Source organism: Danio aesculapii, chromosome 19 (assembly GCF_903798145.1).
Source record: "Danio aesculapii chromosome 19, fDanAes4.1, whole genome shotgun sequence".
Taxonomy (NCBI): domain Eukaryota; kingdom Metazoa; phylum Chordata; class Actinopteri; order Cypriniformes; family Danionidae; genus Danio; species Danio aesculapii.
The window spans coordinates 19,574,837-19,590,276 of record NC_079453.1 but is presented as its reverse complement, the minus strand read 5'-3'; the positions used below and the strand labels follow the sequence as shown (position 1 = coordinate 19,590,276).

The 15,440-nt window shown below is 35.0% G+C and overlaps 1 protein-coding gene across 2 annotated transcripts in view; it reads right to left on the bottom strand.

The window, feature by feature from the left end:
• Positions 1 to 6,261, bottom strand: part of igf2bp3 (insulin-like growth factor 2 mRNA binding protein 3) — a 40,878-nt gene extending 34,617 nt beyond the window's left edge. Inside the window, exons 1-2 of one of the 2 annotated variants that reach the window (XM_056479177.1) lie at positions 5,559 to 6,261; positions 4,586 to 4,646 (exon numbers count right to left, since the gene is read on the bottom strand). In XM_056479177.1, coding sequence (XP_056335152.1) covers positions 4,586 to 4,646; positions 5,559 to 5,733 — 236 coding nt within the window. In that variant the 5' untranslated portion in view covers positions 5,734 to 6,261. The remainder of the gene's footprint in view (positions 1 to 4,585; positions 4,647 to 5,558) is intronic. The other variant, XM_056479178.1, reaches the window with a different exon arrangement.
• Positions 6,262 to 15,440: the final 9,179 nt, after the last annotated feature.

The following is a 15,440-nucleotide window of genomic DNA, read 5'->3' as shown; positions in this document are numbered from 1 at the left end:
GATGTTTTTAATATTAAATTATTTTTTAATTGTCTCAAATCAACAAGTACATGAAACAAGCCAACTTGGCGAAAATCCCAACAAACTGCAAAATGAAAAAAATAATAAATGCCTGAAAAAGAAAAATACTGAGAAGGAAAAAAAACTGCACACTTTCTTCAGATTCAATAACCCACAGCATTATTCCATTGACCCTGTAAACATTTTATTTATACTGTAAAATTAACTAATTCAAGACCAATACGGTCATTTTAACATTGTGTATGTTTTGGTGCGGCGATTGTGAAAGATCTATAACTGCCCACAACTCCAAAGTTCAAACTCTGTATACTTGCATATTTACACACACCAACACTGAAAAGAACAGAATGTACAGAGGACATGGGAACAAACATGCCTCTACCTGAACAGGTAGACAGCCTTATACACACACATGCAACATAGTTCAGGGTCTAAGTAGTAAGCAATAACGGACAACTCATAGCATACTAGTCTTAAAGCAGCTGATCCACCATAATGGAGTAAAGTAATGTAGACGCACATAGGTGCTTCAAGCAATCAGTGTGCATCAACAGTTCTGAGTGCTTTACACTATCAATGCTTGATGCGGATTTAGTGTATTGCTCTCTAGTTACAAGTTACAGAAATGTCAGCTTTTGCCTCTATAAAAAAAAGACTACTGTCTGTAAAAAAATCTGTTTTAATTATGAACATGAGAATTTAGAATGGAGTATTTTTGCTGTAGACATTTAAACCGAGATCAAGCATCAATCTTGCTTTAACAGTCTGCAGCAAGGGTACTCTATTCTAAACAACATTTACGCTGAATATAACTGTCATTTAAGCATAGAAAACAAAAACAGAGCAACGCTGTATTGGTACCTAAAATGACCTGCTTTCTAATTCAGAAGCAGCTGGTGTATAGGAAACACCAGATTCTACACAATTTGTTAGTGTTGGAACAAAATGAAGGAATTAACTTAGTTTACAAATTTAAGTAGAATGAACAAAGTTGCACCTATATATAGATAAATAAAAATTAAAAAAAATTTAAAGTTCACCCAAGCTTTGTAACGCTATATAGGGTAAGGCCTGGAGAATTAACACGTAACATGCTGTAAGGGACATTTGCACTCATGAAGAGCGTAGATGTCAAAAGAAGAACAATCTTAGTAGTCATCTCAAGAATTATCAAAATGCATCACAACTCGCATTCAACATCACAATGTGATTCTTGCACATGTTTTGCCCAGCGTGCGCGTCTGTGGTCAAATCTTATGCAGGGTTATCCAAATTTTATTCTATAAACTGTAACCAGTGAAGCAAAAATACCACAGGTAGTTCAGTGCTAAAGCTAAATTTCTAACCAGTAACAGTTCCCATTAAGGAAATATAAGAAAATGGTTTCTTTAATAATGTACAAATAACTCTAAGCTTCAGAATATGGGTTAAACATGATATACTACAGCGTACAAGCAGCGGTCCATGCTGCACTATATACACGCTGTGACAAAAAGCTCTGACAATTACATAACCTATACACACAAACAATGTTTAATGTTTTTAATACACACAATCAGATCTAGGAGAAAAAAAAAAACAACAACAAAGTATAGTGTCCTAAAAAACAAAAATATACAGAGGCACTCTGCTGAATGGACAGCCGAAACACCATCAAACAGGGAAAGAAGCCCAGGTCAAACTTATAGGTGTATGCGCTGGGATGAGGGCAATTAAATGCAATAAGAATAATCATCATCTTTGATCTTAAAAAAATAAAATAAATAAAAAAATAGGTAAATCTTTTCACTTGTGTAAAAAGCCCAGCAATACAGCATTCATGGGTTGATGTACGAATTAAAAACTTCCACTGTCTTTTGAGGAATTTAGTGGGATTGGAGTGCTTTTCCAGTCCTGGGCTGCATTCCGATGGGAATGCAATATGGAATGTTCTCCTACAGCAGATTAAGCTATAGGAGCAAGAGGGGAGTGTGTATGTGTGTGTGGTTAGGACGGGGGTGGGGTGTTAGTGCCCCATTTCAGGGTAACAGAAACTCTCTCTGCCCTGGGGGGTGGGGTCTGGTTACCATGGTTACAGGTTAGCCTACAGACAAGAGGAAAAAGAGGTGGGGGTTTGGCTGTGACGTAACGGAAGTAGAGGCATCTTCATTTACTTCAAAATCCAACCGACATGCATTATAACTGCCTATGTGTGAGCGCGTGTATGAACATACATAGTACAATAGGGGGGTTGTGGTAGACTACCCAATGCAAACACTCCAAAAGGAACCAGGAAGCATGGCTGCATATTATCATTCACATACAAGCCTATGACTCCACCACGAGACCCCACAACTTGAGTTTAACAAAAACACTTCAATATTTTTCATTTCTAAGTTGTAAAGTCGAAAAGAACAAGAACAGACAAAACAGATTAAAAAATGAAATATAAGCAGCTACACTTTTTGCACAGGTGAAATATACAACGCAGGACATCAACTATATACCAACAGATCCAAAATTTATAAACAAACAACTGATGCTTTATAGACTGAACGTGATGCTTCACACTAAATTGAAACAATATTTTAATAAACTATATATTATATATTTTTACAGCTAATGATAAGTTATAACATTAATCAAATTTATATATTAAACATTTGGAGAAATTAACAGCAACCAAGTTTTTTTATTTTTTTATATATACATATCTTTTTGTTTAAACATTGATGACAAAGTTTTTTTTTTTTTACACCACAAACTCACAGAGTATCTGTTCATACTGAAGACACTTTTCCCACACTCATTTTCAGTCGGGGCCCCCCTTCAAGTCACACGTGTGTCAGACACACACACACACCTCTGAGTGAAAACAGCTATGCTAGTAATGAATAGTAAAAAATAATATTTTTTTTTTAATTAAAAAAAAAAGAAGAAAAAGGAAAAGAAAAATGATGTATGGACACCAAAAATCTTAAGGCCAATATTCTAAACATTTGCAATTAAAAAACTCAAAAATAACGTTTTTTGTTTTGTTTTTTTAATAAAATAATCATGCTATTATAGTTATACATTTTTAAAAAATTGTGAGTTTAAATCATTTAAAAAGTTAAATATTTTATATTAAAATTCCTATACACGCACTGCCGTCCTGACCACACAAAATCTCCCAGAAAATGGCTCCACAGTATGCACCCCACACTTTCGTACACTCACACACACACACACATATAAGTTAAGGGGCCAACTTTACCTAACTTATGTTTGTGTGTGTGTCTGTACATAAAGGAGGGCAGGTCCTATACAATGCTCAGATGATAGAATGCAAGATCACTCCCATCATGCATTTCACTATACTTAACTCTCATTGGCTCTTAGTTCAAACAAACGTAAATACACAACCTTTGACCTGTTTCTATCAACATGGATTGCACTGGTGCAGCAGCACACACACAATCAACATTATACACTTCATTAAATGACCCTTAAACTCAACAGATTAAGCCATTTTTGTGTCGTGAATAAAATTAATTAGCAAAAAAATATGTTTATGAGTTAACTTAAAAATAAAAGCTTTAAATTGAACAATTAGAAATTAATTTTAAACGTGCAACCATTACGAATTATAGAAAAACACACCTACTGTGAAGAAAACAAACACTACGTGGCATGTTAAATTTGAGTTTTAAACGCTTAAATTAATACGTATCGTACACAATTTGAGTGTAAATGAGTACACGAAAAATAAATGAGATCACTCGTTTTTTTTCTAAAATAAATAAACAATTAGTGAGGAAATTATCAAACAGCCTATATGTACGCAAGGTAGACGTGATTTGTAAATTTGTTCTTTTTACGTCAATTTAATATCTGATAAAACATTATCCTTATCGTACGTGGCTACTAAACAGTGCTTTGGGGGATTACATCAGGGTTGGTCGTTACAGTTCCTGTGAACCCACAAACCAGTTTTCGTGACAAGACCTCGACCCTTGCAATCCACGCGCGCTGAGGAGTCCATCTCGTGCCTGAGCAGCGCGAGGAGGGGAAAGAGGGGGCGGAAGCACTGAACGGCATGACTGAATAGTAGTTTCTTCTTAAATGGACGCCACAGCAAGCATGGCTCCATAAATACACATTCATGTGCAACGTGTGGTCCCATTTACAACGTTTGCGTTCTCACTTTGCACACCTCTGCTACGTTTCTTGCTACGTTTTGTTAAGGCCTAAAGGCCCAGCAATATGTGAATTTAGTACATCAAGAGCCTCAGATGCATTACAAAAACCCACATTCCGCACACTGGCACTGAGGTTCAATCACTAACTCGCACACCTTTTTTTGCTACTAACAAGTCAACAAATCTGCAGTTAAAGCAGCCTACATAAAAAAAAGTCGCCACCCTCCATTTCGCTTGCACATACGATTTTAAAAGATCATATGAAGGTAAATAAAATCAAAGGAGTCTTTGAGGGTCTAAAAACAAGTCTGGTGTGTGGAAAATAATTAGAAATAATAATTCCAAGCAAAAATCTGAATTCAGCCATTTTTTATTAAATTGCATAAATTACACATGAATCTTACCTTTGTCGCTTAGGGACAGAGTGCTCCACTTCTAAGACTTTTCCGTGGAGTTCTACTTTCCCTGAAAAATATTAATTATATTTCAGTAAATCACATTCTAATTTAAAATGACAAAAATGTCTATTGTGATAAATATACGAAAGTGCATCAATATAATACATTTACGTAACGTGTATAAAAACTACACTTCACGGTGTCAGGTAAATATTTACAACATCCTAAAGTAAAACCAGTTTAATAAAAATATATAGATACAAAATTCCCAGAGGTTAAAAATGGAAGACAAATTTGCCCCCACGCTTGAGCGAAGGCCTCAGGCACGAGCAGCGAAACACTGACTTTAAGAACAAAAATGAGAATGTGTAAAATAGGGGACTGTCTCTTTATGGCAAATATAGCAGGCTTTACACAATTTACACTCAGCCCAAACACATTGAGCCCATATTGAGCAGACGAGGGGAGTAGTCGAAAGGCCTACAAGCCACCAATGCAAGCCAACCACCTGGTGTTCTAGAGCTCGTAATTGCAGCGATAAAAGTGATACAATTTTACAACGACAAAGTTCACATAAAGACACATTGTGTCTAACAGTGCAGTTGACTTCCAGAAAGTATACCACGAGCTGTTATGTGCGTTTAAAAGCCAAGGCGAAGCATCAAGCCCATTTTAATTCAAATAAACAGCGTGTGCAACGACTCGCCGCTTGGACCTCAGAGTTGTTGAACACATTTCTCATTTCACCCTGCATACACAAGCAATGCTGCAACTTTCATAGACACTTGCCCTTCAGTAATTCTGGGTCTAAAACGACACTTCGGCGAGTAAACCCGTGGTTTAAAAAACTGAAAGTGAACACTTGCTCACTGAATGCACACAATCCCTGCTTTGCATAGGCGTTTAATTGTTAAAGGCTACAGTTGCATTGTAATTCATTTAAAGGGCGGACAAAATCACATACGCTCAAAAGTCTCACCTGAAAGAGTGTCAATGGCCCTCATCGCTACCTTCTCGTCGGGGCAATCCACAAACGCGTAGCCACTTTTTACGAGGAAGGGAGCACTGAAAGGTATCTTCCACTGCTCAAAGATACTTTCCAAGTCCAGCGCGCTCGCCTGCTCGCTCACGTTCCCGATGTACAGCTTATTCATTTTGTTGTATACGAAAATGAGCGACCGTGTTGCAGAGGGGGCAGCCCTTTATCGCGTCGCTCGGATGGGCAGTGTTTGGAGAGAGCACCGCACTGTCGCTCAGCGGAGGGTCTGGGAGTGTTCTCCCAATCACTCCAAGCTACTGAGATATTTGATGGACGAGATCGCCGCCGTGGTTGCGCGCACTCGCGTTTCCTCTTGATTCAAGCGAGCTGAATAATTTATTCCGTCACCTCTGCGAGACAAGGGCTGGGAGGAAATAGAGAAAGTTTCTTTTTTCTTTGGCGATGCGACTAAATTGTCACACACGTTAGTGTAGGCGCCGCCTCTTAATAACATCGAGAGAACGGGAAACAAAAAAAACCAAGTTCTTCTGCCTTTTTCAATGAGCCACGTGTTCAAACTACAAATCAGTCCTGCACGTGAGGTGTCCCGGTTGCTCAATTAAGTGTCGGATTGGGGGGAAATGGCACAGGGATGACTGGGGTGGGGACAGATAGAGAGGGAGTGATGGAGAGAAAGAGAGAGAGGGATGGGGTAAAACCTCTCTACGTGCATTTGCAGGGATACCGTGCACTGCAAAGCTAGCCGTACTGGCTATACCGTTCAACGATATTACGTTCGGTGGACTTTTCTTTGCTAATGCCTTTCCGCGTTCTTATTGGTTGCAGCAGGAGTTGTAAAGAGGCGTTGCACGCACGCACGCTCGCTCACAGCGCTTGAAGTCAGCGCTGTGGCTTCATCTGCACTTATGGTGGGCTACCGTATAGGGGACGAGGGGGAAGGTCTGCCAGTCATACAGCATCCACATCATTGGGCTTTATTCTACTGTTCAATCTATACGTTAAAGAACCTATGTGGAGTAGATGAGTAGCAAACATCTGAGACAACATGCAGTCAAGCGAAATTGACGTGAAAATTCTACATGTGTAACTATATTTATTAACAGCTACATTTTGTGTCACGCTGTATGTCTACAGTAGACTATTTGACATGTGTGACCTAGTGTAACGTGACCCAACCTGATTGAACAAAGCGAATATTACACTTCCGGTGCCTAAAGAAAGGGGAGGGCCATGCAGAACATTGAAAAGTCGTAATGGCGAGTGGTTAAGGCGGGCCTCCTTCTGGCACAGCGGGGAGGAGATCCTAGGCCTCTGTGTTGGTTCATGCAATATAGCCACTTTAGACTTCTAACCCCCGAAGATTATTGAACTGTTCCACAGAAGACTGGAGTTGCGTAATTTCTGCATGTGCGGCCTGCAATTCGCTCGACCTTTCACGTAAAGCGGAGACATTTACTCTGGGCCCACGCCCTGTGCGCCTCGCTCGCTCTCTCCTTGCTTTCTGCCACACACATACACACACCATATACAAGTCGTGTTGGACTTGTTTTTTTCATATATATATATATATATATATATATATATATATATATATATATATATATATATATATATATATATATATATATATATATATATATATGTATATGTATGTATATGTATGTATGTATATATGTGTGTGTTTTAATTCATAGACTAATATAAAGATACGATTGATACTGATAAGATATCAAGTGCAGAGATATTGCAAAGTTGAGTCTGCGATAGCACACGTTAGACAGATTTTACATATTTATTAGGACATAAAGATGCTAGATGTGAGTAGCTACTTGAAGCAAGAAAATCCTGGTAAGTGACATAACATGGTCACGATTTTTTTCAGTCTGCGTTCATACGATCATTTTTGTTACATGGCGTTTAAATAATCTATTTCAAAAACGCATCCAAAACACGTTCTTTGATTTAACCAAACGCCATGCGAAGCATTGAAATGATTGATTGTGAAATAAAATTAATCTGAATTAAAGATGCTATTTTTATGCGTTTTTCTTTAACAGTAGCCTATTATCAATTATATGCACGCATGTTGTAAAATCTGATGTGAAAATGCTGAAAATATTAGCCGGACGGAAGCTATTTTCGAATGAGATTCGCGTTTGGTTTAAGACTTCTAATACAAATTCAGTACGGTTAATAAATGTTTATTTGAATTAAATTTTCATTTCCAACAGTATCATGTACGATAATGCGGAGTCTATTTCTTGACAATCCCACATTCTATCTAATAAATGGATATTAACCTTTCTTAACACAGAGACATACACTGAATTACAGTAAGCCATACATTAGCTTTTTTATAACACAAGTAAAATATCCACGTGTACAATTAAAATACTTAGTATGAAGAGCCCTCTAAATCTCAGTTTTATCATAATAAAATATAATTAGCTTTTTTTTTTCATTTCCACAAGTGTTAACTTTAAACGGCACCCACAAGTGTAATGAGTAAAAAAAAAAAAAAAAAAAAAAAAGCTAACTTCAAGTCAGACAGCATGGGCCTGGATGCCAGTAGTAGCTATAGCTCCAGCTCACACAACTGAAATACTACAGTAGAATGGCACGCACATGCTCCGCTCCTATTGGACAAACAGGAGACCAATGACAGCGCAGCTCCTTCTGCTTTACTACTCTCGCTGTCTGCTGCGTCGACTGTTCATTCATTGGTTTTCATCCACTGCTCTTCGGTACAAATCCAGGCGCGAAACAATTACTATGGGTTAGACTTCCTTCAGTCAGTCTCAAATAAGAAACCGGAACACATTCTGCATACATTTCGTTTCAGATTCAAACCGTAAAATACATGCAAAGAACAGAAAAATTGGAGGAGGACTTCGTTTACATGAGGTATTTCGAGGCATTTCGCATGAATGTGTTGTATAGGAAATTTTCTGACACTGCAAACTTGTGGTTATTTGTTTACAATTGTAGCGGAACGTCTTACTTTATACAATGCCTTAAGTGCCCAGTCCTTTTGTCTTGCACACATGCGGGGATTCTCCTCCCCTCATTCGTTGGTCAGATCGGAAGCTCATTTTCATATCATTGCCCTCCTTTTGCACCGTTCATTTCATATGGTCAACTTTTATACAGACTGTGATGATGTGAACGTACATACGATCAACAAACATTTACATTTGTTTGGAATAGTTATGAGGTTTGCTTTAAATGCAGGTTGCCGAAAGGAATGCGATCCGTTGTTCCCTCCCGTCAGGGGAGACGCTTTCTATAGGAAAACAATGTGTAAATTGTATAGATGGAGTGTGGTAGGCTATATATCGGTTTGACTCCAAAGGAATTTCTTACAAAGCACAGTGATAATTCACTATTTTCAGTCGAATAAGTGAATCGAACAAAAACATAAATTCGTTTAAACGTATCCTATAGATTATATACTAACAAGCGGTTAAAAGCATTTGTTTCCTTCGCCTTCGTTGAAGAACAATGGATTTAAGCACAGTGTCAGTTATAAAACGTTGTATACGTACCATTTAAGGATTTATAAGTGAATTTTCCGCTTATGCCCGTCGCTGAACGAATGTATGGAACAATATGTCCAGTATCGCCATGTTTTATACGAATTAATTGCTTACAGAAACTTTAATGCAAGTTTCGTCTAACTTAAAGCAATTTCGTGTAAACGTCCTTAACAAGCAAGTTATTTGTTAAAAAACGATTGTTTTTCTGTTCATTTTGTTTTAGCGATATAATTGTTTGACAGTAAGTTAGTCGATGTTTATGTTCCAGACGGTATGAACCACTGTGCATTTTTTAAGAAAATGGCGGTTCTGATTCACATCTTCCCAACTGTTTTTTTTCTAACGTGCTTCCTGTGTTCATGTCAAATAACTCATACGGTTAATATTTATCAAGCCTTACAAATACATTTAACAGACTTCCTTATGTTCGTAATTTCTTCCAAAGTAAAGATGTAAGTATTTAGACATTAGTTAAGATTGTAGGTTACGTACGTTCATCCAGTTATTCGTTCACTTATATAAAAATATAATTGACTTTGAAAGCTCAAGCGTGAATTGTAATCTGACGTAGCTGAACATTTCATTATTGTTGTTATTATGGATGCCTTGCAAATGATTAAAGTTGTACTGTACGTGTATTCTTTAATATCTTATTTTGAGTTCAAGGAATATTTGTGACAATGATTATCCATTTATAAGCAAATAAATCAAAAGGAGAAAATAAATAAATCAAATTCTACCATAGAGAAGTTATATGTATGCAATGGCTTAGTTAAATTGTTTTGCTGCCTTTACATGTTTAACTTCAAATGTTTATTTTCATTTTACTGAGCTGAGAAAAAAAGACTTATAAAGGCATAAACTGTAATGCTTTCAATTCATTTTAAGGACAAAACAAGTTACATAACTTGTGTGAGGAGGTGGGCTTGACCGTGGGCCCTCAAATATCAAGGTTCTACGAAGTTTGTCAGGAGTTCATTGTAAGCAAACAAAAAAGATGATTGAAAATTATATGAGATTTAATAAAAATGGTTTATACATGTTTGGTTTGAGGGCTTCTATGACTGCAGTGTGTTAAATATAACAGACCTGTAAAGCAAGTCTAGTCTTTTGCTCATTGTCTTAGCGGAACAAGGCTAGATAGACATTTGCTGTCACACACTCAGGTGTGTAGTGGACATTTTAAAAGTGGGGGGGACAGCTGTATGAAATCCAAAGGTTTACATTCCTTATCACCTGTTTCCAAATGGTCTGTCTCTAAAAGTGCGGGTGACGTATCCCCCCCATCCCCCTGGTTGATACGCCCCTGCACACACTTAAATAAAAGTGTACAATTCTTGCAGAGTTCATAAAGGCAAAAAATTCACAGGAATAAGAATAAAGTACACTTTATGGAAATTGAAATTATATTTTAAATGTTCCATTTAAATGTTAAAGTTTACGTTCATTTAAAATAAACAGATATTGTACATTTTCTGTTTTAATTTGTACAGTTGCCATTGAAGACGTTTAAAGAAAGAAACTTTGTTGATGTACACACTGATTGGATATATGTTGACAAGTCGATGTAGTGTACTTGTAGAATATCCAAATTCAAGGACATTCTGCAAAGTAAAGATATTTTAATGTGTCCAATTGTCATTTGAATTTATTATATTTAATTACTGGCATGTGAAATGTAAGAATTAAAATGTGTCATGTAATAAAAATATAGCAAAATATTGTTAACATTATCCAAACTGAGTATGAGAGAACATTTTAATATTTTTTATATATTACAATTAATAAAGTGTGTTCCTTTAGCAAATAATCAAGTCTAGGATTTCTGTTGCGTATTCAAAAGTCTCAAGTCTCTCATTGTTTAAAAAAAAAAAAAGATAACTGCAGAAAATACACAATATGTTCATGTTCTTCTTTCTTTTCAAAGCTACAGTTACATGTTTAAACCAAAGGTAATGTAAGATTTATAAACACAGAAAAACATACAGTTGAAGTCAGTATTATTAGCCCCCCCTGAATTATAAGCCCTCTGTTTATTTTTTTACCCCCAATTTCTGTTTAACTGAGAGAAGGTTTTTTCAACACAATTCTAAATATAATAGGTTTAATAACTAATTTCTAATAACTGATTTATTTGATCTTTGCCATGATGACAGTACATAATATTTGACTAGATATTTTTCAAGACACTTCTATACAACTTAAAGTGACATTTAAAGGCTTACCTAGGTTAATTGGGTTAACTAGGCAGGTTAGGGTAATTAGGCAAGTCATTGTATAATGATGGTTTGTTCTGTAGACCACCTTAAAATGGTTTTTAAAAAAATTAAAACTGCTTTTATTCTAGCTGAAATCAAACAAACAAGACTTTCTCCAGAAGAAAAAATATTATCAGACATACTGGGAATATTTCCTTGCTCTGTTAAACATTATTCGGGAAATATTTAAAAGGAAAAAAAAAATCAAAGGTGGGCTACTAAATGTGACTTCAACTGTATATGCTTATTAAGTTTCCTGTAATTAATGGTTCACAGGTATTTTCTGTTTATTTATGCTTTTGAATTGGGGTCTTGATCTTTTATTGAAAAACTTTTATTGAAATATTAGTAGTTTGAAACAATATAAATATTAAAGTACATCACCTAGGCATGGGCCGGTATAAGATTCTGACAGTATGGAAACCTTGAATAAAAATCTCACGGTTTAGCGATATTTTGATCACTGCTCAAAAATATATATTTTTTAAATGTCTGGGTAAAAACAAAAACTTTTTTCTTCTTTGAACACAATAAATTTTATTTTGAGGAACTTCTAAAATATTTTGAAACAGTAAATATGTCAGGCTAAATAATTCAAATGAATCATTGAATTCTGCTGTCTTCATTAGTTTCAAAAACACAGATTTTATTACAGTTTAAAACTGCACCTTTGGATATCTTTTCTGCTGAAGATACTGTTGTCCTAAAAAAACGTTTAAAAATTTTACATATACTGTAGCAGAATTTTAGTGGTTTTAAAACCTTGTGGTATACCTTGAAAATGGTTATTGTCCCATGCCTAACATCACCAACAAAGACACTATATTATTTTAAACTATGAAAAAAATGTCAAAACTTTCCAAAATTAATAGATGTTCAAGCCTTTTCAAATGCGTGACAAAATGCTATGTGATGATGTGACCAAGAATCTTTTACATCCTCTTTGTACAAAAAAAAAAAGATTCATTGACTTACAGACGGTTACAGTTGGCGACATGTAACCTGTAAGCCTGCCAAAGCCCGTTTTATGGTCTCTCTAGACTGGCTGTAGTATTTATATGTATATTCAATCAAATTTAAAATAATTTTTTAGGAGCGTTGGCCTTATGTCATTTCCTGGCCACATCAGGGAGTAGAATCTGAACAATGGTTTGGTCTCAGAACTTCCTCTTTCTCTTCCACTTCACTGAGCTGAAATGCCTAGATAGGTGAAAACAATATGGCCGATGGTCTAAAATAGCAAAGGACTTCATGCTTGTCTAATGGAGAGCCTTGTGTGCTCGTTCTTGTTGTGAGGATGATTTCAAACACAACAAAAGCTTTCTTGTAGTATCCTACAAAGTTTTTGAACGCACAATTTAATAGCTGAATCGCCACTTTATGAATCTCAGTATCAGCCGTTCTCTCGCTCAAGCATATGAATACATGGATCAAATATCAAAACAGTACAGGTGTAATGCAGCTTTCATTTTTTTATTTGGTACACTGTAATAAATGCAGGATTCCAAACAATTCATTCATGTTGTCTCAACACAAATCAATTAAGTTAACTTAACAAACTTAAGTCTCAACTTAATATCTTAAAATCTCAAGAATTGTGTCATTTCAGCTCATTTTAAATAAGAAGTTTGAACAAACAGCTAAATAAAAAAATGGAGTGTATTAGAATTTTTACTCTTTTTTTTTTAAAGCAAAGAATAAAGACTATCATACAAAAATTTAGCACAATTTTTAAGTTTTCAGGTTCTAAAATTTGATTTATTTTTACAATAGTTCATTCATATACCAATATCTTGTCAGGCATATTTAGATCAATACTAATTTAATGACATATTAAATAACATACTCCTAGTAAATAACTTTTAATGCTTGCTCAAAGTACAGTTGAAATCATAATTATTAAACTCCCTTTGAATTTTTTTTTTCTTTTTTAAATATTTCCCAAATGATGTTCAACAGAGCAAGGACATTTTCACAGTATGTCTGATAATATTTTGTCTTCTGGAGAAAGCAGTTTTAATGTTTTAAGAAAATATTTTAAGATCAAAATTATTAGCCCCTTTAAGCTATATTTTTTTCGATAGTTTACAGAACAAACCATCATTATACAATAACTTGCCTGATTACCATAAACTGCCTAGTTAACCTAGTTAAGCCTTTAAATGTTACTTTAAGCTGTATAGAAGTGTCTTGAAAAATATCTAGTCAAATAATATTTACTGTCATCATGGCAAAGATAAATAAATCAGTTATTAGAAATGAGTTATTAAAACTATTATGTTTAGAAATGTGTTGAAAAAAAATCTTCTCTCTGTTAAACAGAAATGGGGGAAAAATAAATAAGGAGGCTAATAATTCAGGGGGCTAATAATTATGACTTTACTTATATAAAAGGAGCTGAAACAACACAATTCTTGAGGTTTATTTGGAACAACTTCATTGTTTAATGTTCAGTCCACTTTAATCTCAATTTGTGTTGCGACTAGGCATGGGCTGGTATAAGATTCTGATGGTATGATAGCCTTTGATAAAAACATCACTGTTTTACGGTGTTGTGATTACTGCTTCAGGATATATTCTTTTTAAATATCTGGGTAAAAAACAAACTTTTCCCCTATTTGAACACAACATATTTTATTTTGAGAAACATTTATAATATTATGGAACAGTAAACATGTCAGGCTAAATAATTCATTTGATAATGAAATGAAAATAATTCAACAATAAAAGAACAATTCAATAATTTGTTTAAATGAATCATTGACTTCTGCCGTCTTCATTAGTTTCAAAAACACAGATTTGTTTACAATTTTAAACTGCATCTTTGGATATCTTTTCTGCTGGAGATACTGTTGTCCTAAAAAACAAAAATGTAAAAAATATATATATATATATCGTACATATACCCCATTGTAAAAAAATCCTGGTCGCCTTCAATTTTTAAGATGAATCAAATTAACCTTATTAGTCCATTGAACTTATATTAAGTTAAACTGACTTAAAACAGCTTTTGTAACTTATAAAATTAAGTTAGAACATGATTAACGTAGTTTAATAAGTTACATTTATTTATACATTTTCTTTTCAGCTTAGTCCCTTTATTAATCCGGGGTCACCACAGCGGAATGAACCGCCAACTTATCCAGCACATGTTTTACGCAGCGGATGCCCTTCCAGCCGCAACCCATCTCTGGGAAACATCCACATACACTCATTCACACACATACACTACTGACAATTTAGCCTACCCAATTCACCTTTACCACATGTCTTTGAACTGTGGGGGAAACCGGAGCACCCGGAGGAAACCCACGCAAACGCAGGGAGAACATGCTCCACACTGACCAAGCCGAGGCTCGAACCAGCGACCTTCTTGCTCTGAAGCGACCTACTGCGTCGCCCTAACAAGTTACAATGACCTAAAAACATATGCTGTCAGGACTCATTATTAATTTTTTTACAGTGTAGGAACGGTATAACAGAAAATCTTGGTGGTTTTAAAATCTTGACTTTATCAAACCGTGATATACCTTAAAAACAGATGAAAAACAACATGTATGAATTTTGTGGAGCCCTGAATTATTTTTACAGTGTATTCATATTTATCGCAATGCAGCTCCAAAATACTAATTACTTGTAATTTAAAATCTTTAATCTAAATTTTTTTAAATTCGTCAATGCTCCTAATACTACATAGTTTTACTCATCAATCAGCAGGATATTTTGTAAAATAATACAAGTTAGTATGATCACTAAATAAGTCATTTTATCATTTCATGAATTTAGGTTTTGCTGCATGACAACAGATATTTTTTTCACCTGTTTTGTCATTGTTTATCTTATTGAATTATTTTATTGTTATTAAAAACATAAGTCGCTTGTATTTAATATTCCATATGCATTAAATGACATTGTAAATTTAATTTAGACAACCAAATGTTGAGATTACGTTTGAAATTGAACGCAAGTTATGACTTAAGTAGTAATCAATGATCATATAATGAAAACAATGTTAAATGTTATAATATTAATTTGACTATGTAAACCTTTACATTAAACAATATACG